Source organism: Heteronotia binoei, chromosome 5 (genome assembly GCF_032191835.1).
Source record: "Heteronotia binoei isolate CCM8104 ecotype False Entrance Well chromosome 5, APGP_CSIRO_Hbin_v1, whole genome shotgun sequence".
Taxonomy (NCBI): Eukaryota; Metazoa; Chordata; class Lepidosauria; order Squamata; family Gekkonidae; genus Heteronotia; species Heteronotia binoei.
In genome coordinates, this window is record NC_083227.1 from 50,634,700 (window position 1) to 50,662,499 (window position 27,800).

General features: G+C 41.7%; 1 protein-coding gene across 1 annotated transcript in view; it reads left to right on the forward strand.

Moving 5' to 3' along the window:
* The first annotated feature begins 1,279 nt into the window (after positions 1–1,279).
* Positions 1,280–27,800, forward strand: part of SYNPR (synaptoporin) — a 289,559-nt gene continuing 263,038 nt past the window's right edge. Inside the window, exons 1-2 of the mRNA XM_060239446.1 lie at positions 1,280–1,470; positions 1,603–1,668. Of these exons, the coding sequence (XP_060095429.1) occupies positions 1,453–1,470; positions 1,603–1,668 (84 nt within the window). The 5' untranslated portion in view covers positions 1,280–1,452. The remainder of the gene's footprint in view (positions 1,471–1,602; positions 1,669–27,800) is intronic.

Consider the following 27,800-nt stretch of genomic DNA (forward strand, 5'->3'; position numbering starts at 1 on the left):
GATCTCCCGCTATTACAACTGATCTTCAAGTGACAGAGATCAGTTCATCAGGAGCTAATGGCCCCTTTGGAAGGTGGGACTCTACCCCATTGACATCCCACCCTTTCCCAAACTCTGCCGCTGGATGCAACCGAATCCCAACCCTAGGCAAAACCTTTCACCCATTTCAACAGAGCTCACTTCCAGGGTGAAAGTACTGGCAACAGCCCAGTCCTAAAGTAACACTGTTGTGTCTGAAAACATGCCACCACTGAACTGGTAGGGCTGTTGTTGTGCATGTGGACTTTATGTTTCATGTGTGTGGGAAGTCCCTGCCTGGCTCATTGGAGCCTTAAGCACTGAACTTGGGAACAATGGGAAGCAGGATCCAAATCTCTGCTTTCCTGGACCAATCACCATCCCCCTGGTCATTCAAATGACCCAATGACGTTCTGGCTCGGGAACTTAGGTGTGTATATAGATGTCCCCGTTTCGCAGTCTTAGTTTAACCTTTGCCATGCTGAAATCACAGTAAAGAACTTTGATTTACCGCAACTACGTCTCCTCATGCATCCAGCCCAGTATTTAACAGCTACCTTTCGAATAAACACCCCCCAGGAGCGGATTGGGCGCACATAGACTCCGCAATCAGTCTCGCATTCAGCTAGGCTCCAAGTATTGGCTGGGGCTGCCTGGACTTCCCTGGCTGAGGGGTCTGGACGCGGGAGCACTAACAGCAGCGGTGGAGGGCATTTAAGGCACTGGGAAGGGTTCGAAACAGTCTAGCATTTAAAAGCTTTCTCCCGCGCCCTCTCTTTTTTCGAGTCGCGGATTTCCCGCGTGACGTACGGTTGCCACGCGGTGCGGATGGCCCGCCGCGAATCCCCACGGGGCGGGCTTGGATTTCGCGCGGGAAACCAGAAGTGCGAGCGAAGCGCTACAACCCCACCTCGAGCCCTCTTCTTGCCTTGCCTTTCTCCGCCCGCCTGCCAGCCACTTCTCTTCCATTAGGCTGAGGGGACTGCGGGACCTTCGGGAAGGCTGATTTCTCCTCAGCCCGCTCCGCCATTCCCGAGCTGCGCGGTGGGCACCTGGCGAAAGGCGGCGGCGAGGGGGGCTGAGCTTTTTTGCCCCCGCGCTCGGCACCCTCGACTGACGGCCCGGGCCAGTTGCACACGGATAGACACGCGCGCGCAGCACACGCACACACACACACACACACACAGTTATACCATCGCGAGGCAGAGCCGCGAGCCCAGGCAGCCCGTCCCCCTCCTCTCTTTCCCCCCGCCCAGCGCGCTCGGCTCGGGCGTGGATGCTGGCAGGGAGCTCCGCTTGCCTTCGCCTCGCTCTTGCCCGGGCTCCTTCCGCGGCGCCAGCCAGTGGCCCCAGAGCCTCCCCGGCGCGCGCTCCTGGCACCTGGACGCCGCCTCGGCGGAGAGCTGAACTTCGCGCGCTGAGAGCCGGGCAGGGATGGAGACTGTCAACCAGGTAAAGGGAGGGAGGGCGCGCCTGGGGGAGGGAGACCGGCGGCCGGGAGGGGAAGGGAGGCTCGCCAGGGCCCCCTCAAGCGGGCGGTGACCCTGCGCCCTCTCTCTTGATGTTCTCTTGTCTTCTCCTCAGCTCGCCTCCAAGGGGAGTTTCCGGGCGGTGAAGGAGCCCCTGGCTTTCCTGAGGGTACTGGAGTGGGTAAGTCGGACAGCCGGGGTCGGATGGGGGTGGGGTGGGAGGACGAGCGGGTGTGTGAAGTTGGCGGAGGAGAAGCTGCTGCTGGTCCCCTGGGGGCCCTCGGGGAGCTCTCGCCGCCTGCTTGATGAGCCTGGCTGGGCTTCCTGGGCGCCGCGGAATGCTCTCGGGTAACCTCTTGTTTATGCCTCGAGCCCTCCTTCGCCTTGGGGTGTCCTCTGCAATCCCAGGCACCCTCTCCTCTCTCTCTCTTTTTTGGGTGGGGAGGCTCGCGGAGATCCTGCCCTCGCCCCGGTTTGCAGACCCGGTTCCGATTGTTTACTCCCCCTTTTGGTGGGGGGGGGGCAACACCGCCTGCAAATGAGGGGAGGTGGGACTGGCAAAGCAGCGTTTGTCTCTGTTAGCAACCCTCATTGGTTGATAAGCCTCTTTATTATGACTTCACTTGTTCCAAGACTGAATTTGGGCTTGGGGGGGGGGGCATGTTTCTAAGGCTTCCTTTTTGGGAATCCTGGTCCAGGTCAGGTTCTCTAGGGTGGGATGTGAGCCTGGGAAGGAGTGAACTTTGGAATTAAGCATAGAGGTGGAAGGGACCTCAAGGGTCATGTAGTTCTGATCCCAAATTGGCAATCTGCATTACCCTGCGCATATAAGAAAGAGCCAAGAGTCATCCCTTCCTAAATTCACAGAATAAGCACTGCTGAAGGGGGGGGGGGAGTTCCAAACAGGTATTGGAATGAGGAAGAGTGTGAGTTTCCTGAAGTGTAAATACGGAATGGAGTGTATAGACACATGAACCTCTTAGCAGCCAGCTGGAGAAAGACAAGCAGGAATAAGGGATCATCCAATCTACTTTGTAGCAGCTTCCATGTTCTAAAGGCCATCTAACCTCTTTCCTCTTGTTATGGCAACATGTTCTCTTGACACATTGAGCCTTCTTTTGAACCTCCTGGTGCTTCTGGCCCAGTGTATGAGATCCCAGCTGTTGTTTTTGCTTGGTTTCATCTGGCATTGTCCAATGAGTGCTATGTCCATTTAAGTGCAATGTGGAGCTATTTTTCCCTCACTGCTATTAAATCTTCCTTCTCCCTCCTGCCTTATTATGCATTTAGCAAACTAGTCTCTAGGCTTGAGCAGTAAACGCAGGCAGATAATTGGTTAGAGGAATAATGTCACTGTTTGTTTCTCTGATCCTTATTTGGAGTGAAGTCTGCAGGTCAAATGACATCCATTGCCAGTAGGTCTGAAGGAGGAGGAAGAACTTATCTGAACGGAAAGTTCAGAGCATGTCATGGAGGATTAATCATATTTCCCCTAACACTGAAAGGCTAGGACTTATGTAATATATACGTGTGTCATGGATGTGTTTGTTTACATATCTTATGAATGTATAGATATCTGAGGCTGGTGGTGATGTCTGCAACCTCTTTGAAGAAGCAAAATGTTGTTTGTTTGCTTAATACACATTTTTTGTTATTTTTAATGGCATTTCTAAGTGTGTTTGAACATACACTTGTGACTGTTGCTTACTGCATGATTCTGAAATGCTGTGTTTTTTCCAAAGGCTTCTAAAATCAAGTGTTATGTGTTACTGGCTATTTTGGCTTCTGTCACTTATGCATTTATGAAACACTTCCAGATCAATTCCTGTTTGGTTGCTGTGTGGAATTTTTAAAAATCTACATCTCTCTGAAATAAAATGCAGACCATTGTATGTTAATTATTAACCTGTGATTTTTGTGCAATGTCTATGTCTTCTATTAGTTACTGTAAATGAAAAGTTTAAAAAAAGTTCTAAAAAGTTCTAGCTTCTGTTCAGAATTCTCAGTAGGAGGAACACTGTCACTGGTGGGGATGTCAGTTGTGAATTGATGCCTTTTGATCCACCTTTTCTATGTATAAATGATCTCCAGAAAAAAAAAATACTAGTTAAAGTACTTTGGCATTAGCTATTAGCACTTAGACTAACCTATGAGCTTCTCCAGTGGGTAGCAAATCCCGGCATGTGTACTGTTTTTCAAGGATGACGTAGGAGTCTGGTAGGAGTTGCCTCATGGTTTATACAGAGTTTGAAAACCATCAAAGAGCAAGGGTAGTTGTTAGTAAGGATCAGAACTGGAAAGGCCTCGCTCAAATTATCAGATAATCATTCTGCAATCTGATGGGTGCAGTAAAAAAAAACCCCTTTCTGTACAGTTTGACTGTAAATAGGATTGTAATTACAGTCTCATCAGGAGAGTCCTGTGATTCTGATGTGTGCAGCTCTTAAACTCATCATCCAGGTAGAGAATCTCCGTGAATGTTCCTAAAGGGCAAGTTGGTCCTGCAAACTAAATTTTTGCCTTCTAGTTACAATTTAGACACTGACTTTACACCACATGGATATCTGCCTGTCTTTGCAGAGCTTGTGGACAAATTTATATTTGTTCTCTGGCAAGCCAAAACTGAAACCTTAGCCTTTTTTTACATATTGGAAGATGCCTGGGGTATGTATATGAAATGTCTTTTGTGTTAGACAAGAAAGAATCTAGATGTGATTGGCTTATGGTCAGATACAGGGATTTTTGTGTTTTATATCTACCTAGTGCATTGTTTGTGTTGATAAGATACATGGAGGTAATTTTTTTTTTTGCAGGGGGAGGGTGTTTTGTAATGTTGGTTCTTCTTAAAGATGTGAAAGCCTAAACAAAATGAGAAAAAATTGTTTTTGTTCTCACTTTTCTGTTTTTCCAGTGGAGGTAATATAAATACCTCTTATTAAATATTCTGTCATTTAGAATAATAACTGAAATGATTTTTAAAACAAGATTTTGAAATATTACTGTAACTGCCTTTCTCTTCCCAAAAATGCTTTGTGATAATAACTATGCAAAATGATACCTAACATTATGAGGTGTCAGTAGTGGAAAAGAATGTATGCACACTGGCATTTCTCAAAGCACTTTCAGCTCTCACAAGAACTATTGACAGACTGTATTCAGTCTTACTTGAAGGGATGTTGATTTTTTCATGCTCTTTCAAAATAATTCTTGCTGGATAATGTATATGGAGTCTGTCCTTTGGATTCTGAATATATTGATAGTTTCTGTTTTTCAAACTTCCTCTTGGCAGTATCTAACTCCAGGATGTCTTAGCTTGCTGTTTCATTGATCACACAGGGCATATTTGTAATGATGGTTTGAATAAAATGAAATGGCACGCAGTTCTGAATTTTGTAAATATACCCAACTGAATACATTTATGTAAAGTTAAACATAAATTATATTATGTACTTAATGTTTAAATAGGACAAGAAAATAAGTATATTATACCCATTTTTCTTGTGGGGGGGGGATGTCCCATGAGTTAAAAATAAAGAAGGAACCAGTTATTTTCTACATATCTGAGATGTTGATTTTTTTCATTTCTACTTTTACCTTTTTTCCTCATATGACTCAAACTCTCTGGTGCTGGGGTGTATCACAGCTCCACAAGTGAGTATTCCAAATCAGTTGATGTGCTTCCTGGGCCCTGCAGTGCTGCCTGGAATAGGGCTTGGGAAGGGAAAATCTAGACCATGAAAGAAAGGGCACAACAGAGCTCACAAATGAAAGTCAATTTCCCGTGAAGAAGAAATGGGCTTTCCTTCTGTCTTCCTTTTCCCACTTCTGCCAGTATGTCAAGATGAACTGAAAGGGAGCACTCACTTCTGCTTCAAGGCCTGATCATAGCAGTGTGGGTTGGACTATTCAAAGGGAGAAAATGAGAGAGTCTTGGAGAATGTTTTTCCCAGAGACCTGTTAATGGTCTGCTAATGACAGTTCCTTGTGATGACATGAAGCTCTATGGATGATGTTGAGCCTATCGTATTCTCAATGTAATCTGCCTCACATGGTTGTGAGGATAAACAGGGAAGACGGAGTCTTTGGAAGAAGGGCAGGACATAATAAGTAGGAGACAAAGAGAGACAGAAGACAAGACTGAAGTACAGGTGTCTTCTCCAGCCCCAAGAAACCTATATATTTCTGGATTTTTGGTTCAACAGTGTGATACACTTGAGAGGGAGAAAAGCATGACTTTAGTAGTACTTTAGGGGTGGACTGTTGACTCTTGGGAAGTCAGTAGGAAGTAGGTTATGTGGACTGATATGCTTTAAGTTCCCTGGACATCAGCATGGCATGAATCTGTCCCTTCTGTGGCAAATTGCATAATTGTTTTCATCCAGAAGTTCTTGCTTTGGACCCAGTAGTCATTTTGTTGTATTGCTCTTTGAATACTTGTGACATGATGAAGGCCCTGGGCAGATTTTGGCCATAAGAATCTTAAAAATTATATACACACACACACACACCATTTTTTACATTTAGATGTTGCTGTTTCTGGTTGAATAAGACATTTAAAAGAACTTTGCATAAAAATCACTACACTTCTTTTCATTGGCTAACTTCCAGGTGAAAACTAACCAGGCTATTGTTGGAAAGCTTTGTAAACACTCAAGTGATAACATTTTGCTTGCTTTGGTTTCATTTTGTTGCTTGTACATTGTGTTTACAGTTCTGTCTTGTTAATTTGTCCTTCTGCTTAATGGCTTTGGAATTCCAGTTCAGTTTTTTCTTGCACTTAATACTCCAGACTGGCTGCCATTTAAAACAACAAACCAATAACCTTCCACTGATTTTTGTTGTGGTAAATTTCTGTGCCAGTTGGAGCCATTGGCACGTTTGCTCTGAACAGATTAATTATGTCCCTTAATTACCAGATTTACAGCTGTTTCATTTCGAAGCTTAAATGCGTGTGATATGACCAGTTTTTCTCTTTGCCTGTTTTTAAAAAGTGCTGATTGCATTGGTATTGAACTGTTCCTATTAGCAGAGTCATTTTGTTTCTTGGATTTCTGCTAATTCATGAAGCATTAAGGTGTTCAGAGTATTTAGCATTATTAGGACTGTCAATGACATTTGTAATAGGGATCTGTATTTCAAGTTTGCATTTATCTTTGCATTGGGAAGTCAGACTACTCTCTTTCTTGCAGTGGCTCAGGAGGTACTGGGCAGCAAATAGTGCATCTACCAATCAAGACTAAGCTGTGAATCTTGTATTGATCCCACATATTCAGATTGGATTCTCTGGTGGCAGAAGCAGTACTGTGATGACTTTGAGCTGGCTCGGGGGACTAAAGGCCTTGTTAATCATTTGCCATGCATTATAAGAGAAACCATGTTGGATCAGACCAATGGCCCATCCAGTCCAACACTCTGTCACACAGTGGCCCAAAATTATATATGTTGATATCTCCTATAAAGCTGTTTCATTGTAGTCATTCTTCATCCTGTGTAATTTTAAAAAATAAAATATGGGAAAAGAGGTTGGGCAGTAGTTTTGTGACATGAGCAGCCCAACCAAAAGTAAATGGGGCTGGGCTGAGAGTGATCCAGCACTAGTGTGGGTGGGAAGGCCACTTCTCAGCTATGCCATATAGCAGTAAAAGATCTGCACAGTTAAGGATGTGTTTCAGTAGGAGCTTGCAGGGCTGATAGACAAGGTTATCACAGTTCTCCTGGGAGGAATTCTCAGCATGAAAAGTGTCCTGGAGAAGCTTCACAGGATACTCCAGCATAGTAGCTTAATGGGCAGTCAGCTGGTAGTTGCTGCCTCCTCCAGTTGTCCCCTCCTGTGTTATTTATATGTAAGGAATTATGATACTGTGGATGTATCCTTCTGATTACTAGTGTTATTAATAACTTTTACAGAGCTGTTTGACTTAGCAGTCTCCTTTTAGGAACATAACTACATCAATTGAACCAATATGTCCCATTTATGTGCCCCAAGTAGTATTTTTGCCCTTATCTATGTACTTTGTCTTGTTCTGGTCTTAATATGTGTAAAAGCTGCCATTAGGGTTGTCAACTGCCTAGGATCATCAATATCCTGTTCTCTTAAAGACACAGAATGTGTAAGACTGTTTCTTACTGATAGTGAAGCTTGTTTACATAATCAACTTGCAAATGGCACTGAAATGCAATGCCAATTAGCAGCTGGTTGAATCTTCCAGAAGGCAAAGAACAAAAGCATCTTTTTGCGAGTATTCATTATTCCGGTGGGTTGTATTTGGCTCCAAGTGAATGCAGAGATCTAATATGATCTTTCTAAAAGTTTATACACTTCAACTGTACAGAATGATTGATTTTAGAAAAGAACATATGGCTAAGATATACTCCTAGGTGGCTGTTTCCTAGTATCTAGTTCCTCTACCCCAAATGTTTCACTGATCCCCACCCCCAACATGGATTTTCTTATTTTCTTAAATGAAATTCCTGCTGATAATTCCTTGCCAAATTAGTGGGACCAGCTAGAAGTGGCCTCTGTGGTACCTTAGATGCAATGATACCTTAGATGCTGGTACAGCACAATCCTATGCAGGGTTCCTCCAGTCTGATTTCACTGGTCAGACTAGAGTAACCTTGTAGATTACACTATAAAACGCCTTGGTTGCCGGAAATAATAGTGGGGTTTTTTTAATGGTGGGCAACAATGATTCACTTGAGTGCAATATTTCTTGTTTTAAAATGTTTTTAGGACATTAGTGTAGTTGCTTAAAAGCTACTAAGCTCAAGTCAGCTAGCATTCACCTTTAGAAAAAGTAGTGTGTTCTTGAATGTGTCAGACTAGGATCTGGGAGACCTAAGTCAGAATGCTGTGATAGCTTGCTGAGTGACCTTGGACCAGGGTGCATAAAAATATTTTTTTAAATTGATTTTAAAAATTTAAACCATTTTATTTGAATTGGATTTTAATAGAATGCTTTTTGAGGAAAAATCTAAATATAGTTTTCTACTTAAGATACATTATAGTTCAAATGTTATTCATCATAAAATATGGATTCGTTTTAAATTATGTAGCATGAAGCTGTAGATTTATGCAATGTTAAAAAATTTTGGTAAATGAATTTCATTAATCCATTCACAATGTCATTCTCTCCCAGAGGTTTTTGTAAGGTTATTTGAGCAATTTTTCTATCTAGAAGACATTATCACAGATGCTTGGTTTTGCAGTTTCCAAAACTGTGAATTTGTGTCTGCAGAGATAACATGCCTCTTCTTCACAACAAGAAAATGTCATAAACATACACAGTCAAGAGGCCTCTGTTCTATTGGTCCTCTGCAAATGTATGCATATAGATTCAGCCCCTTCTCTCTTAAGTGCTAAGTGTCAAGGAGTTCAATGAATATAAGATAGTTTGGGGTGGAATAGGTCTGGATAAGGAAGAGATGTTAAGAGCTAAGTGTGAGGAGGGTGGAGCAAGCAGAACAAATGAAAGTGAAACTTTTTGAACAAAATACACCAGGAGTCTTGAGATCTTTCCTAGTTGTATCCTCATGGATGTTAAGGAAATACAAGAATGCATATGCTATGTGATATAAGGAGGAGATGCTGAAAGCTAAGTGTGAGGAGGGTGGAGCAGGCAGTACAAATGAAAGTGAATTTTTTTGAACAGAATACTCCAGAAGTCTTGAGATCTTTGTGAGTGTATCCTCATGGATGTTTAAGAAATATAAGAATACATATGTAATGCAATTGTTTTAGTTAAATAAAACAATTTAAATGGTTATAATTAATGATTATTTTTTTCTTTCCAATAAACTATATAAGAAAAGTTCTTCAAGTATGAATGATTAATCTATTAAACTGGAGATAATTAATCTTGTAATGATTTCATTATTTTCTGTTTCAAGTGGCAAAGAGGGGCAGCCCGGCAGCATGCAATGCCCAAGGCAAGGCCACACCATCACCCTCCTCCACGGTGCCCTCACTGCCCCACTGCCTGTACCCTTCCACCCTCTGAAGGTGCTGTGGCAGAGTAGGATGGGGAGGGTGTGCACAGCACCCACACAATGGCCCAGCAGGACTCTGAGTGCTGCAAAGACTGCATGCTGTCCAGGGGCTGTCACTCCATCTCCCTTCTAGATGTTCTGGAAGGGAGGTGGAGCAACAGGAGCCGGACAGCACACAGGCCTCTGCAGTGCACAGAATCTTGCTAGGTGGTCACACATCTGCTCACCCTCCCAGCCCTTTTCCAGTTTTGACCATGGCCTGCAGGGGGGCAGAAGGGTGCAGGTGGTGAGGGCACTGCAGAAGCAGGCAGTTGATATCACCCGGGAGTGGGGGAGGCCCAATTTGGCACACACCCCCACGTCCTAGGCAAATGCCTAATTTGCTTAATGGGTGGGCCATCACTGGTGTCAAATAACCAATCATTAATTTTCTGATATAACAAAAACTAGCCTGAAAAGTAATTATAGTAAGATGAAACCTTCATCTGGATTATTGCCATCAAGAATGAGCCTTTATGTAGCATACCATGATTTAAATCAAGTGATTTAAATCAAATTCACCCTACCTTGGACCATTCACTCTTTCTCTCAGCCTAATCTACTCACAGTTGAACAAAGCAGGAATCAAGTTGCAGCTTTAAGAACAACCAAGTTTTATTCAGAACGTAAGCTTTCGTGTGCTCTCTGAGCACACTTCATCAGATGAGAGGATCAGGTAGAGAGCACATGAAAGCTTACGTTCTGAATAAAACTTGGTTGGTCTTAAAGCTGCAACTTGATTCTTGCTTTGTTCAACTTCTTCAGACCAACACGGCTGCCCACTTGGATCCATCTCACAGAATGGTTGTCATGAAGATAAAATGGAGGAAGGGAGAATAATAAAAGTCACTTTGGGAGAGAAATGGTATAAATATCTAAACAAATAATACATTGGGAGGGACACACTCCAATTTACTCCTTCAGTGAAATGTGGGGCCCTCTCATACCATCACTTTTACTTGGATAGTTTTCACTGGCTTACACCATTATCCTATGAACATATGAAGCAGCCTTATACTGAATCAGACCCTTGGTCCATCAAAGTCAGTATTGTCTACTCAGACTGGCAGCAGCTCTCCTGGGTCTCAAGCTGAAGTTTTTCACGCCTACTTGCCTGGACCCTTTTTAGCTGGAGATGCCGGGGATTGAGCCTAGGACCTTCTGCTTACCAAGGAGATGCTCTATCACTTAGCCACTGTCCCTGAGAAATAATGTTCTTATTGTTACTTTTTAGGATTTGGAGAGGGAGTGATTTGCCAGGTGGTTTGTGGCTTCAGTAGTCAGTGCCACTTCACTTTGAACTGTTCTACACCTGTTAGGGTACACTCAAAGATTGAGTGTGGTGGAAGGTTCCCCTCCCCCTTTTTTTCTAACTTTGTTTCAAAGGACTTCTATTTTATTTAGAAGCTGCACAGTGAGTTTTGGAAGATCAGTTTTACTATTTTTAAATGCTTTTTGATGACTCCAACAAAACTTGACAGGCATGTAGCTTCTGATCTGAATAGCTGTCTCTGAAAGAAAACATTAAGCAAAAATAAAACAGGCAAGAAGGCCAGTTAGTGGCTCAGTCCCTGATTTTCCTTACATCTGAGTAAAGCATCTTGGGTTTCAGTCTTGCTTTAATTCTGTTTCCTCTTCCCTCCCTGCCTCTCTCTGCTTAATTTGCATTTCATTTTATCTTGAGGCGGAAATTGCCAATTCTTTAATGTAGAGATAATGCCACTGCACTGTATTTATCGCTTTATGTAGCTGAAAGTTTACGTTAGAACTTTTATCACTGCAATCTTCAGATAATCAAAGACAAACCTAAATTCCCAGCACATATCAGCACATGCCATGGGTGAATTAGGGCAAAACAATATTCTAGGAATGCAATACTATACTTGGTTAGGGTCTGTGTAACTTGCATTTACTTGATTCGACTCCAGTAGCACCTTAGAGTCCAACAGGTTTTGGAGAGAATAAACTTTTGAGAGTCAAAGCTCCCTTCACTTTGACTCTCAAGAGTTTATAGCCTCAAAATCTTGTTGGTCTCTAAAGTGCTATTGGACTTGAATCTAGCTGTTCTATTTGTAAACCAACATGGCTACTCTTTGAAACTGTCTTGTATTTACCTTTTTACTTCATTTATACCCTGTCCTTCTCCACAGTGGGGATCTAAAAGCAACTTGAATCATTCTCTTTTCCTTCATTTTATCCTCACAACAATTGTGTGGTAGGTTAGACTGAGAGTGAGTGACTGGCTCAGGGTCATCACACAAGATTCCATGGAAACGTGGGGATTTGAACTTGAGTATCCCAGATCCTAGTCTGATCATTACAAGTTAAATATTTGGTTGGGAAATTTCAAGAACATAGACTATTGTGTTCTGTAAAGAAATGTTTTTGAAAGATGAGTGTTGGTCCCACCCTCCCATGTCCACCATTGCTGTAGCCCTGCTGCCACTTCAGAAGTGAGAAGGAAGACAGCCACCTGAGTCATCCTCTCTGCTCTGTGTCTCTCTTTTGCCTTCAAAGGCCTCATGTGTCCTCATCAGTTGGCTCCTTCTCCCCCTTTAAACCAGTTCTCATACTTCATAGGCCAACTAGTACCTATCTCCATCCTCTTGTGGGACAGAACTATCCCATGGGGAGGGGCATCTTGGCCTTCATTGGCCTTCTTACTGAGACCATATCCTTACGTAGCCCTGGCCAGCTCTTGGATGTAGCCAACCCCCCCATAGCCAGCCTTGTCATTAGGCTGTCTTCCATGTGTTTTATTGCTTCTCTGCTTTTGACTCCTCTGTCAAGGAGTGTCAGGTGGGGGGTTAAGGACAGGTTGCAGATGCCTGATTTGGCTGAGTGATGATGCATGGAGCTTCAGACCAAGTGTTGGGTCAAAACTTAAATGGTCAGTGGTTTGCAGCATCACCTGGTTCTAAATTCAACCCGTTGCTTCCCTGCTATGCATCAAACAGGTCTCTCCTCCACCCTTCTATGCTTTGTGGCTTTTTAAAAGGCTTACCCCACCTCAAGGCTCTGGGCCCAGTACTCACTCTTCCCCTCTCTGGAGCAGTTACCAGTGATAGGTAATGCTGGCATCTCCCAACAAATTGCATCCACTCAATGGATAATCAGTGGCCTGTATCCAACTATGCAGTTTCCAAAACTTATATTTTCTTAGAGGAAGGAGTAATTTTTGCTGATATCCTCTCTGTGTACTGAACTTACTGGGAAGCCAGTGGACTCTCAGGAGCAGCATAATGGGGGCTGACAGTAGGGTTGAGGAATCTACGGATATTACAGCCTCTCTCATAGGACAATATAAGTGCCAAAATATTTCATCCTTTATGAAAGTGGCATCAAAGAAGGAGTATATATATATATGGGGAAATAACAGAAAACAGTAGTAAAAAGGTGGGTATGTTCACGATCTCTTTGTTTTGGGGAAAACTTTACCTCTCTGAACCCAGAATTGAAATGGGAAATATTCAGTTCAGTGGCAGCCTAACTGATTTATTGCTAGACTTGACCTCAAGGAGATCTTATTCAAAACCTCAGAGTGACATTGCTCAAAAAGAGAACTGAGGGCTCCTTTCTCTGTCATGTGTGTTATTTTGAGAGATATGTAGAAACTGTAGCAGGTCTGTTCTGTCTAGTGAAAAGAGTTCAGTTTTGTAGATGGCCACAGTGAGCTATTAATGTATTAGCTGTTGTTTTTTTCCCTTTTGAAGAATGTGGTTACCTTAAAAAAGTTTCAAAGATAGCCAGTAAAGAGGTTTAGCAATTGTTTGTGTAAAAGGGATTTCTAGAGTCTTCGGTGGTTAAAAAGGCTGTCTTGTTTGTTCTTGGTAGCAGGGCACACAAAATTGGTAAACTGGTTTTATTTCCCAGTGGCATAATGCTTAGTTGGTAGGTTAAATTCAAACATTAGGGATTGTCTTCTTTCCACCGAATTGCTATGTGTCTGGGTGTGCCACAGGGTCTCCACTTGTATTTCTGCAAACAAATACTTTTTAAATTCAAATGTGAATAACCAATAACTGCATCAGGTTGAAACTGTTTGCCTTGGGAAATGGAAGCCCTTTATTTTGTTAAATATTAATCTATAACTCCAAAGAAGTATTTTCCAGTGTCTTGGTTTCCAGAAGGGAAACCATGGCCTTTTAGGGTTCTATATCCTGCTTACAGCAGTCAGCTGCTGCTTAATGTCCCTTTCCTTTTTGGGGGAGGAAGGGGGGCGGGGAGATCCATGTTGATAACGTTGCCTTAACAAAGTTGCTAAAGGCTCTGTGAACTAGTCCTACCTCTTGCAAAGTGATCTTGGCAGCATTGTGGAAGATGGATTGTGCCAGCCAGGTAGCTTCAACTCTCCTAGCAAGTATTCATTTTGGGTACTTTGTGTATTATTTTTTTTCTGAGGTTTACACTCCACTTTTCTCCCCAAACTGGCATATAACATTGTTCTCCCTTCTTCGTTTTGTCCTTACGTCAACCCTGGGTAGGGTAGAGAGAAACTATCCCAAGGTAACCCTGTAACTTCCATAGTCAGAATCAGAAACAGCTACTGCTACTTTGGTCAGCACTCTGGTTTTAATTTTCCAGGCATTCTGCTCTGAAAAGATCCTAAACAAAGCAGCAGATACTAGCTTTACACTTGAATCTGCCTTATACCGAATCAGACCTTTGGTCCATCAAGGTCAGTATTGTTTACTCAGACTGGGAGCAGTTCTCCAGGGTCTCAGGTAGAGGTCTTCCACATCACTTATTCCCTGATCTTTTAATTGGAGATTCTGGGGAATGAAACTGGGACCTTTTGCATGCAACGCGCTCATCCACTGAGCAACAGCCCCTCCCCAAGCTTTACTCAACAACCAGGCACTGAGTTGGATCCCATATAGCAGGGGTGGCCAACGGTAGCTCTCTAGATGTTTTTGCCTACAACTCCCATCAGCCCCAGCCAGCATGGCCAATGGCTGGAGCTGATGGGAGTTGTAGGCAAAAACATCTGGAGAGCTACCGTTGGCCACCCCTGCCATATAGGATTTTCTCCTTACAAATGGGACCTGGAGATCTCCTGTAACTGATCTTTAGACTACAGACAACTGATCTCCAGACTACAGATACCAGTTCTCCTGGAGAAAATGGATGCTTTGGAGAGTGAACTCTGTGGGATTATACTTCACTGAGGTCCTTCCCATCCCCAATACCAGTCTCCATAAACTTCACCCCCAAATCTCCAGGAATTCTCCAGCCCAGAGTTGGTACCCCTAATCTTGTGATCCATGGATTCAAGGACTGCAGATCTTTGCTGTGTCTTCCCTACAGCATTAGTTTCCAATTCTGGCATAGTTTATTCCTGGATTACAGGACTTGTGTGGTCTAATAGGTACATGGTTGTGGAGGGGTGAGGGGGGAAATCACACTGTGTTCTCTCTTCCTTCTGCAGATGGCAATTTCATCTCCTTCCCACAGCCCACTACAGCCTCCTGACCCATGCAGCATTAGACCATGTGTCATGCAACTTTGAGAATAAATTTTCTTGGGATTGGAAAGGACTGGAAAGAGAGGGGATATTGAGAATGATCTGCAGTCATCGGCACCTTCTGCTGACAGACTGCAGGATCCAACCCTATGGTTTTGGGAGGCTGTCTTTAAAAAAAAAAAATCACATTTCATCCTTATAATAGCAAGTTAGTTATCACAGGGCAGGGTGCTGTTGTACAATTCTTCTGCATCATTACCTTCAGGATCTTTTTTCTGCCATTGAGACTGTGTTGTTGTCCCCTCAATCTACTTTGTATAGAGAGTGGTGGAACTATCAAGGGCTTCCCTCATTGCTGGAACTGTGCCTTTGAAACTCCTTCCTAGGGAAACACATCTGTGTGAATCCCTCCTGCCCATTAAAAACAAACCCTTCCTGTTTAAAAAGCTTTCACCTGCTCCAATTGAGCAAAATATAGCTAATGACTTCTGCTGTTATACTGGAGTGCTGTATTAGATATCAGGTATTGTACCAATGTGAAGGAGAATTTACCTAGAACACTGACTCATCAGGTGATACTATTTATGGGTAGAGAAGATCCATAAATTCTTCATCTAGAGACTTGGAAAGCTTCCTTGAGGCCTGAGGAATGAGTTTGACTTTAAGTGGCTGAGGTAGGATCATGGCTACCTGTGGAAGTAGGGAAATCCATGATTCAAATCTAATCTCTGACAGGAAGTCATTAGGAAAGCAACAGTTCTTTCAGTATCAGCACGATACTGGTTGATTCTGAATGACATGTTGTAAGGATTATAGAGAAAACAGTCAACACTATTATAATTAAGAGTATTCCTTTTCTAAAACTCTGGAATTCTACCAAAGTAGGTGTTTCCTGAAATTCAGTGTTTGCTTCTTTAATTTCTACTTTATCACTCCCTTTAAATCCTAGATTTCTGTGGATAATATATGCGTAGAGGAAGATATGTAAGGAAACACAAGAATTATAGTCTTGAACATAAACTCTATTGTAAAGAGACATCCAAGTGGAAATATTAGGCATATGGAGAATTGGATGAAACAAAGGGAGTAGAGGGAACTGGATGTCATCAGTGTATAAGTAGTACTGAAAGCCCTGCGATTTGATGAGGTTACTTAGGGACAGTATGTAGACAGAGAATGGAAGATGGCTGAAGACAGGTCCCTGTGGCTACCCCAATGGAGCAAGGAAAAACTTCCTCTGTGGAAACAATGGAGTGATTAGCTGTTAGTAAGAAAAAAAAGCAGCTGGAAGCAGATTCACAGAAATCTAGGGTGTGAAGGGAGTCGAACAAGAGAGTGAGCCGTTGTATCAGAGGCAACTGAGAGTTCAGAAAAGGATATACATATTCAGGTTTGGTAACAAGGAGGTATTGAATGTAGGTAATTTCAATTGATTACAGATGGGGAATATCCTTTGGCAGTCATCAGAGGTAGTTTTGAGGGCTGCCTGTACACCGACTGCACTAAACTGACTTTATCAGAAATCATGATGTAGAAATGGGATATTGAAATATCCTCTTTACAGTGGGATTTCCCTCATTGAAATATTTTCTTTTAATTGTATGCTAATACCTCTTTAAGATCATATTTGAAATTTGTTTAACTTTAGTATAAATATTACTTCTCTTGTTCTTGATATTGTATGATGATATTTTTATATGTTTGTAATCTGTATTATATATGAAATTTTAATAAAAGTTATTTATTGTTTTGAAAAAAGAAATCATGATTGTAGAATGTGTGGTGAAACCTGACAAAATAATGGAAGCAGTAAAAAGTAAGAAGTATTCATTTAGTGGAAGGCTAGTCCAAGAGAGGTAAATAAAAGGCAGCACAGACTTTGGCAAATAAAATGCAAGTCTGTGATCACACAGGCAAAAACAGACTATGAGAAATATATTGCAAAAAAAAAAAGACAATAAAAATGTCTTCAAATACATTAGAACCAGAAAACCAGCCAGGGACATAGCAGGGCCCTTGGATGACCAAAGTGGTAAAAGGATTACTAAAGGATTACAAGGAAATGACATGAAGCCAAGAGTTCGAATTAACTGATCTCCTGACAGTCTGTCACTAAAGTCTTCCTCCATTCCCAAGGACTGGAAAGTAGCTAATGTAACCCCCATATTTAAAAAAAGTTCCATAAGAGATCTGGGAAATTGCAGGATGGCCAGTCTAATGTCAATAATGGGTATGTTGGTGGAAATCATTATTAAAGACAGAATTAGTAGGAACATTGATGAACTATTCCTCAGCTATTGAGAAAGAATCAGCATGGATTCTGTAAGGGATGATCTTGTCTCAGTAACAGGAGGTGAACAAACATGTGGACAAGGGTGACCCAGCAGATGTTCTTTACCTAGGCTTCCAGAAAGCTTTTGATGAAGTTCCTCATTAAAGGCTGCTAAGTAAACTTGGGATAAGAGTCATGGGATAAGAGGACAAGTCCTATTGTGGATTAAAAACTGGTTAATTAATAGGAAACAGAGTAAATATAAATGGATAGCTTCCACAGTGGTAAGCAGTGCGGTGCCACAGTGAAGTGACTAAGTTTGTGGGTAGCACTAAATTGTTCAGGATGGTGAGAACCAGGGAAGATCGTGAAGTGCTCCAGAGGGATCTCTTAAGACTGAGCGAATGGGCATCAACATGAGGTTCAATGTGGGCAAGTGCAGAGTAATTCACATTGGAGCCAGAAGTCCTAACTATAAATATACATTGATGAGTCTGAACTGGTGGTAACCGACCAGGAGAGAGATCTTGGAGTCATGATAATTAACTCACTGAAGATGTCAATTCAGTGTGCAACTGGATTTAAAAAGGCAAATGCTGGGGATTATTAGGAAGGGAAGTGAAAACAAATCAGCCAGTATCATAATGCCCCTGTAGAAATCTATGGTGCAGCCTCATTTGGAATACTATGTACAATTCTGGTCACCGTATTTCAAAAAATATTGCAAAAGATGCAGAAAAGGACAACTAAAATGATTAAGGGGATGGAATACCTTCCCTGTGAAGAAAGGTTGAGGTTAGGGGTCTTCAGTTTGCAGAAATGACAATCAAGGGATGACATGATAGAGGTTTACAAAATTATGCATGGAATAGAGGCGGTCTCCCTTTCTCACAATATGAGAACATGTGGGCACTCAATGAAATTAATGAGCAGTAAGCTTAGAACAGATTATTTATTTATTTACCTCAGGTTTATATCCCACCCACTCTGCAAGCAGACTCAGGACGGCTAACAGTCATGTTAAAACCAACAGTTTTACTTGCAATTTTAAAAACAATAAAACTTGAACAAATAACAATTTAAACTAAATATTTGATGCTATACAAGAATTTTAACATAAAAGGAAGCACTTCTTCACCCAAAGCGTAATTAACATGTGGAATTTACTGCTGCAAAAAGTGGTGGCAGCTACAAGGATAGACAGCTCCAAGAGGGGATTGGATATGGAGCAGAGGTTCATCAGGGACTATGAGCCACAAGGTATATGTCTGGGTCAGTGACGGTCTGTATTCTTGGTGCTTGGGGGGCAACAGTGGAAGAACTTCTGGGGTGCTGCCTGCTGGTGGACCAGCTGATGGCACCTAGGTTTTGGTCACTGTGTGACACAGAGTGTTGCAGTGGATGAGCCTTTGGGCTAATCCAACATGACTTCTCTTATGTTCTAACCACTGCCTTAACCCTATGATGCAGTTTCGTAGCTGCTTCTAATGTACCCTGATGTACTGCTCAGTTTTGCTTCTAGTAGTGTAGTTACTCCTGAAATACTTAGTTGCATGCATGAAAGATTATTATACTTTGTTGTTTATTGTTTTCAATATTGTATATATTATACTGCATATATTGGATATATTATATTACATAATGCTTCGATACAAAATTAAAGAGGATGTTTTATAACAATTCAAATACATAAGAAAAATTACACATTGTTCACAAAACATGACAAAGTATCTGCATTCTTTCGTAATATGTCAGATTAGTTAATAAGCTTAACCTCAGACAAGAGTTAAGCCAACCTTTTATACATGGTTTTCCCCATTGTGCCCTAGTAGCAACCTTAGCAACTGTAAATGAAGTTAAGATTAACTCTGTATCTGACGAAGCTATAAATCATTTTAAACATATTAGTGGCATCATTTTAGGATCCAGTGGTAGGGAGCTACATATTAACAAATTGGTACACATTGTGCCAAATTAAATATAGTTTTTGAACACATCCAAAACATATATCATCTGCATACTGAGATCCTCTACAAATCACTTCTATGTATCTACCAATTTGACTCCTCACCTCTATTAATAGGGTGCACCAGAGGTTTCAGTGCTTCTGTGGGGTGTTTCTCACCCTGAATAAATGTATTAATTTATTCATGATATTTTGTTGCTTATGTCATAAGCTGAACATACTCTTGGGGTAATATCTGGGGTTTGATCCTCTGAGTGGGATTTATTTATTTAGATTTATAGCTCACCCTTCCCGCAAAGCAGACTCAGGGTGGGTTCCATCAGAAGAATCATAAATCAACACCAGTGTTCCCTCTAAGCTGCAGAGTCTTGTGAGCAAACATTCTACTTTGTGAGCTACTAGTATTAAAGTTGTGAGCTACTGCATAAATTATTGTGCTTTGGGGTCATCCTTCCTGAGCTAAGACAAAAATGTGTGAGCTGGAGGCTAAAATCTGTGAGCTAGCTCACACTAACTCAGCTTAGAGGGAACACTGATCAACATTATGATCAACATGAGCAATATGAAACAATTATCCCTCGTTGCTGAAGTCACTGCAGGTGGTAGAAAGGGCTGACTAAAATCCTGAATGGCTCCCATTTGCCCCTGTAAGTTATGAATTGGTAGACTGCTGTTATGGGGTAGGTAGCATATGGACCCTTTAAAGAATCAAGGAATAGAGAAAATATGCTTACAAAATTAATTTCCCTAGGGAACCTCTGTGTGGACACAGTAATTCTTTTAATGATCAAAGTTAATGGTTCCATGTTGGGTAAACTACTGTTCTAAATATACAGAAGTTTCAGTAGTGCACATCTACTCTGGGTGTATGTTTGAAGGAAGAAAGGGGGGAGGAATTGATGTTTTTATGTTGAGACTTCCTGCTGTGTCTCTACTGTGTCTTATTCTGTTGCCTGCAAGCTTTATTGTATGATGCAGATCCTGCTTAATGTTGTATGTATAACTATGACAAAGTTATACAGTGGTTACTTGGTCCCAGCAGTAGCTGAAATAATCTGCTCTTTTGGGGTTCTTTTAATGGAGAGTTGAGTGGCGTTATTGCTCAGTTATTTGAGACCAAGAAATGGGAGAACAATAAAAATTATCTGTCCGAACAAGCGAAGTTTCTCTAGTAAAAAAAAACAGAAAATGGTATGACCTTTATATTTAAGTGAATAGATGTGATGATGACAAGAGAGGGTTGTTATTGAGATATAATGCATAATATGGCAGTAAGAAAATGACAAGTAAATGTTTGACTTGCTCAGTCATTTACTGCCACTGCAAATTAGCATCTGCATTAACAAACATGTGGCTTTCAGAAATGGCTTTTTGAAGAAGCTAATGTGAGGCTACAAATTCAGAAATGGTAGAATCCCACTTTCAGACTAAGAAACTGTGATGTGACCTTTATTGAGTCAGAATTTATTTTATCAGGCATATGGCTGTAGCCTACTAAAATACATGCCACAATGCATTTATTTACTAGTCTTTGCTGCAATAGGCAAATATAGCAACTTTTTTGGAATTTGTCACTGCATTTAAAATTCACTACAATAACAAACTTTGTGAAAGGTGTTGTTGGAAGATGCAGTGACTATACAATTCAGATGCTTGAACTGTATGCACCTTGTTCTTGTCTTTAAAATTGTCTTGACACAGTGGTGCACCTGTTAGGCTTACCCTGATTGATAATTGAGTGCTAAGATGGCAGAATAATTGCATGGTGAAGCTCTTGCTGCCTGTTCCACCTCCTAACTGCAGAAAAGCTTGAATAACATATAAGCATCTACAGGTTGACAACTAGCATGTTTGGCAGAAGACAAAATTAGAATATTTTTCTTGGCATGCTGGTTGTCTATGTGGAGGGAATTTTTTTTGTGTTAGGGAGCATTCAGACACTAAATTTCTGCATTGCAGTCTGAAGAGGTGAAGTCCAGCAAGAGTAAGCAGGAGGACTGATGCAATGAATACGTCTCAGCTTTCAGTTATGCTGAAATAGTGCACACTTAGAAATTGCCAGGTAAAACTTTCCACATTCTGCTATTTTTCCCACTTAGACTTGTCCTCCCCAAGCTGCTTTTATCCTCACCAAGAAAAATTCTGAAGGCTCTTGGAGGTGGTAAAGACGATGGAAAGGGATACTTTGAGTAGACAGTTAGCAGAATCCTGAAAGGGGTAAGATTTAAACAACCCCACTTCACTATTTCTTCCACTCAAACAAGCAGCTTGTCATGGTTACTTTTCAGTAAAAGAAGAAATATCTGGACACGAGATAGTTTGCATGTCTCCTATACAATATTCAGTTGGTAGAACATTTCCATATATGAACTTGTGTTTAGCTAAAGAGTGGCCACAACTGAAAAAGATGTTGTCTAGGAACATCAAGTTGGCATACAGGAAGAACTAAAAGATGTAATTCATAATGTGTAACCAAACTAAATTTGTGGTAGGGTATGAGCTTTCATAAGTCTCTGCTCACTTCTTTTGTATCTGTGAAGCAACAAGTGACTCACAAAAGCTCATACTCTTCCACAAATTTTGTTAATGCTACTGTACCCTTTTCTCCTTTTACAGACAGATTAACATGACTACCCATCTTGATCTATAGCCAAACAAAATATTAGTAATAAGTCGGAACCCTCTGCTCACGACCTGAGTTCGATCCCAGCAGAAGCTGGTTCAGGTAGCTGGCTCCAGGTTGACTCAGCCTTCCATCCTTCCGAGGTCGGTAAAATGAGTACCCAGCTTGCTGGGGAGAAAGTGTAGATGACTGGGGAAGGCAATGGCAAACCACCCCATTAAAAGTCTGCCGTGAAAACGTTGTGAAAGCAACATCACCCCAGAGTCAAAAACGACTGGTGCTTGCACAGGGGACTACCTTTACCTTTATGACTGTATTAATTGGCAACTTCCTTTTGAAATTTCTCATTTATTAAAAACTTGTACAAGATTTAAAGGTTTTAACTAACCAAACATGAAGAGGCACAGACTTCCAGGCTAGACCCAGGTAGCTATTTTAATGTTTTACTATGGAATAACAGTTTCAATATAGTATAGCAGGACACATCTGACATAGCTAACATCTGAAAACCATTTGTATTTTGGCACTGGTACTTTATTGGTATATCCGTGTTAATATCTTTGTCACCTGTACTTTAGATTTTTTTTCCATCTTTTCTCAAGAAAAGCCAGGATTTTTATTCATATCAAACCATTGTATGAGATCATCTAAATATTTGCAGTTGGGTATAATTTTGTAAACTAAAACTCCAGTTGTGGCTGTTTCTGTCCCAAATCAATGCCTAGGTGAGTTCAGTTGTAGGAAGCAAGATGAAATTGAATCCAGTCTGGGTGATGCTGGTTGGTAGATATTCTAAAGGAAACTGGTCCTTTGGTCCTGGATCATTGCCAGAGCATGAAAAAAGACTTGAGTGCTCTTGGAACCTTGGAGCCTCAACTGCTCTTTGAAAAACAGGTTCAGGCTGTGGCAAAAACTGAATTGTTCAAGCTGCACCTGACAATGAAATTGCCTTCCCTTCGAATTTTTGTAATTTTTTTTGTGTGTGCATGCGTGTGTTCCTAGAAGTCATGGCTGACTTCTGGTGACCCCCTACTGTGGCTTGGATGGTCAGAAAGGTGGCTCTGCTGTTGGCCTCTGTCCAGTATTCCTTGGAGTTCTCCCATCCAAGTACATGCCAGGGTTGGCCCTGCTTAGCTTCCAAAATTGGGCAAGATTGGGCTTGCCTGGGCTATTCAGATCAGGACTGCATTGTTTTGCCTTCTAGATTCAGTTGGTCTGGCTGCATTGATCCATGCTATTATAACCTTGAGCTTAATTATGGTAGTGCTCTGTGTGGTAGCTCCACCACAACTCGGAAACTTCATCTAGTGCAAATGGCTTATCTGCTCACCAAAGTAGGTAGAATTGAGCACATGGCACCAATTTTTAAGAAATTGCTGTAGCTTCTGGTTTGTTTCCAGGTTCTACTCAAGGAGCTGGTTATCAAGGGACTACTTTTTTTGTTATAGACCTGCATGCATGCTTAGATCTGCTCAACCATCTGTTAACCATTGTCTTCCATGGGACAGCACAGATAAACTTGGTGACAGATCAGGCATCCTCTGTGGTTTCACCATAATCATGAGGGCATTCCTGAAGAAATTTGATAGATCTCACTTCTTGACTTTTTGTTGTTGTTCAGTCGCACAGTCAGGTCCGACTCTTTGCGACCCCATGGACAAAGTCATGCCAAGCTCTCCTGTCTTCTACCATTCTCCAAAGTCTGCTCAAATTCATGTAAGTTACATCAGTAATGCTGTCCAGCCATCTCATCTTTTGTCGTCCCCTTCTTCTTTTGCCTTCTGTCTTTCCCAGCATCAGGGTCTTCTCCAGGGAGTGCTCCCTTCTCATTTGGTGGCTAAAGTATTTGAGCTTCATCTTCAGCAACTGACCTTCCAGGGAACAGTCAGGGTTGATTTCCCTTAGGACTGACTGATTTGATCTTCCTGCAGTCCAAGGGACCTTCAAGATTCTTCTCCAGCACCACAGCTCAAAAGCATCTATTCCTCTGCGCTCGGCCTTCCTTATGGTCCAACTCTCACAGCCATACATTACTACTGGGAATATCATCACTTTGACTATACAGACTTTTGTTGGCAGGGTGATGTCTCTCCCAACAAAAGTTGGCTTTTAGAAAGACATATAAGACCTGACTATTTTTATGGACCTTCTAGTGATAGCTGTTGAATGCTGATGTTGGTCGTTATCTGGACATGGCTGTTATACATCTGATTGATTTGAGTAGTAAATCCTTTATATTGTGAGGTTGGGTTATATTATTTTATTTTGAACTGTGACTGCTGTTTTCAGTGTACGTTGTTATCCCCTCTGGGCTTTTTAAGAAGAAATGTTTTAAATGTATAAGAACCGGGGTTACTGTAGATCAGTCCAGATTTTTCTAAGAAAAGGCCAAGTACTTTGTGAAACTATTGGCTTGTCAGTTTGATGTTTATTGCACAAGAAATACTTAAAACTGTAGCTGGCAATATTGTAGAACATTGGATTTGAAATATATAATTGTGGGCTTAAAGTACAGTGGAGGGAGAAAGGGTGATGAGGTTAGTGGAAGAAAAGTCCTCCTACCTCTTCAAAAGAAAATCCTTGCAAAGCTTTCGCCTAAAAAGAAGTTAAAGCATTGTCTATTTGAATTTCAAAGAACCTTGGTTTTGTGATGTTGGTCCTTCTAGCCCCAGCTTCTGTTGCAGCTAGTACTGTGCAGTAAAATGTATTTCCTCAAATAAAGTGAATGCAAAGATTTTTGTAAATTATAAATGTGTCTCAAATCCTTGTTATATTCAGATGTGGCACTTTGGAGTCTTTGGGGACTAACATTTATATGGATTTTATCCTTGTTCTGTGAAAGTTGTTCATGGTATTTATTGCTAGGTATTAGAAAGTAACTTAGATGGAATGGTAATTTTTGTTTAGTCAGTATGAGCTAGGACTTTTGTCTAGACAGTTCTGGACTTTGTGTTTCATGGGAAACTGGAGCTACACACTGGACAAGAATTTATGGGGAAACTTCTAAAATATTAGAGGCTATTAGGAAATGTTGAATGAGTACTGGATCTTAATAAAAAGTTGGAGGGATTTTTTAGAAGTTAACAAAGATTAGTTGTATTCATTACCTGGGAAGGAAAACAAAGGGGGAACCAAGTTCAACCCTTATTTACTACACTTAAAAGGATGCAACATAGCAGAGATTGAGCAAGAACTGGTACAAGAATTGCTGTGTGACTGCTGGGGATAGGACATCTCTTGCCTCCAGCAGTCCTAGCCTACCAGCCCTTCAACAAGTTGGGGGAACCTGACAAAAAAGACATGTTGCTGGTGACATTGTGATGTCACTTCCAGGAAAAACCAGGAGATGTAATGCCTCTCTAGTAATTGCCAAAAACTTGATGGTTTTCTGGCAGTTCCTAAAGAAGAAGATGATATTGGATTTATATCCCACCTTATACTCTGAATATCAGAGTCCCAGAGCAGTCACAATCTCCTCTACCTTCCCTTCCACACACACACACACACAACAGACACCCTGTGAGGTAGGTGAGACTGAGAGAGCTTTTTACAGCAGCTGCCCTTTCAAGGACAACTCCTGTGAAAGCTATGGCTGACCCAAGGCCATTCCAGCAGGTGCAAGTGGAGGAGTGGGGAATCAAACCCGGTTTCTCCCAGATAAGAGTCCACATACTTAACCACTACATCAAACTGGCATGATATCACTGGAAGGAATGTCACACCATCACTGATGGCCATGATGTGCCTGAACCATTCAGGTTCCTGCTGTGATTGAGAACTGCTGCCAGTCAGAACAGAGAATAATGGTCTAGGTATACCAGTAGCCATAATCCAAATAAGGCAGCTGTGCACACAATACTTCAGCTGCTTTGTAACTTTGGCATTGTATCTGTAATAAAAGCATGTAGGCAATTAAAGAGTAACTTATATTCATGCACCTGATGAAGTGAGCTCTGACGCTCAAAAATTTATACCGGAATACATATAGTTAGTTTTTAAGGTGCCAGTGGCTTCCATTTTGGCCTCATTGCCACCCTGCCACACATATACACAGTGTTTACTATCTGTGAAGATGGGGAAGAGATAAGGGTTGTACTTGGCTAGCTACAGTTGGAACAAGCTGAGCCTCTGTGGAGCTGCCAGTGCCTCAGAGGCTGATCTCTGTCTCACGAGCAGAGAATCAGCCCTTTCTGTCCAGCAAAAATGCCACTTTTCAGTACATATGTTCTGGGTTGCCCACCCATGCTGCAACATCTTTGCATTTTTGTATTTAGAAATACTTCCAGAAGGAATACAAATGCCAGATTACCTGGATGAGGGGACAGAAATAGGAGAAGGGTCTAACACTTCCTATGTCAGATTTTCTGGATAGATTTATTTTAGCAGTATTTCCTGAGAGATCTGTAGAATACAGCTTTGATTTGCGTAACATCAGATCATACACACAGTTTCCAGAAGTTAACTGACACCCACTTGTTGTATTTTCAGTGGAACCCTCTCTTTATTCCAGCTATCAAAGGAAGAGTATAAATAGAAATTATATCCATCACATTTATAATTTGTGGCTTAACCTTGAAGTACATCACAACATTTTTACAAAAATACAAGAAAACCAATAAGACCAACAAAACCACAAATAGCAAACACCCACAATAGTAGCAGGACCATTAATTCAGAAGGGAAGAACATAGAATCAATCAAAATTAACAATTGTGGGGTTAGCTGAGCAAGTGGGAAGATAAATGCAGTGGCGCTCCCTTTTGCTTGGTGCAAGGATCTGCTGGTGCTTGCCAGCAATGAGAAGGCAAAGGCAGATGTACAGTGCCCAGCTGTCTTGTATGGCTGTCCAGGGTGAAGAAGGCTGAGTGAGGCAAGCTGGCTAGTAGCTAGGCTACTGCATCCCCATTCTGTTGCTCTCTGCCTTGGGCTTGGCCCTGGCCTCTCATGTCACTGTCATGGCAGGGAAGGAAGTAACAGCCAGGACAGCTGCATGACTCCCTCCCAGTTTGATGCCCAGGTAAGTTGTCTCAATGGCCCCATACTTAGGACCGCCAGGGTCAGGATGAGACCTAGAACTGAACAAGCAGGAGACAAACTGAAACTCTTCTTGTTAAAAGACTGAGTTGCTCCACTAACTGCTATAGCAAACCAGGATGGCCTGCACAGTCCACTATGATAGCCACCTGCCTCATTTCAGAATATAAGGACACAGAGCAGAAGCTCCAATGAAGATCTCAGCCGTCAGGCAGTCTCATACGGGAGCAGAGCTGCAGAGTTTTTAAGTCTTTAAAAACAAGACATGACAGTCGGTTAAAACACTTTGAATTGTGCTCAGAAGCAAATCAACAGCTGGTGAAGTTATTTCAAAAGTGGTGCGAGATGTTCTCAAGAATCTGAATCAATAAGTCACTATGTGATCGTATTTCTAACAGCCTTCAAAGGCAGCCCCATGTAGTGTTGCCATCCTGCAGGTGGGGGCTAGAGTTCTCCTGGATAAATTCGCCTAGAGAAAATGGAAGTTTCAGAGGGTGGAGTCTATTACTGCACATTGCAGCTGAGTTCCCTCCTGCTTCCAAACTGTGCCCTCTTCAGGCTCTACACTCAAATCTCTGGGAAGTTCCCAACTTAAGAGCTGGCAACTCTAGACCCATGTAAAGTTAATCGTTGTTATATTTCTATCCCCACACTTCCTGTATGCAGGCTCAGGGAGGTTACAGCATATAAAACACACAGCAGTAAAACAAATTCTGATACTATAAAAGCATGAAACCTTAAAAACAAGATGACATTCTTGTTTTTAGATGACATTATATAACCTGGATGAGAGGTGATCAGAGAATAGATTTTTCACACAAAGAAGGCAACCATTTCTTGAAGCTTCACAGCTTGTAACCAAGTGTTTTGGTGACCTTTTCAGTTTAGGCCTCAAGGCCCAAAGTTTGTCACAACAGAGTTTGAAT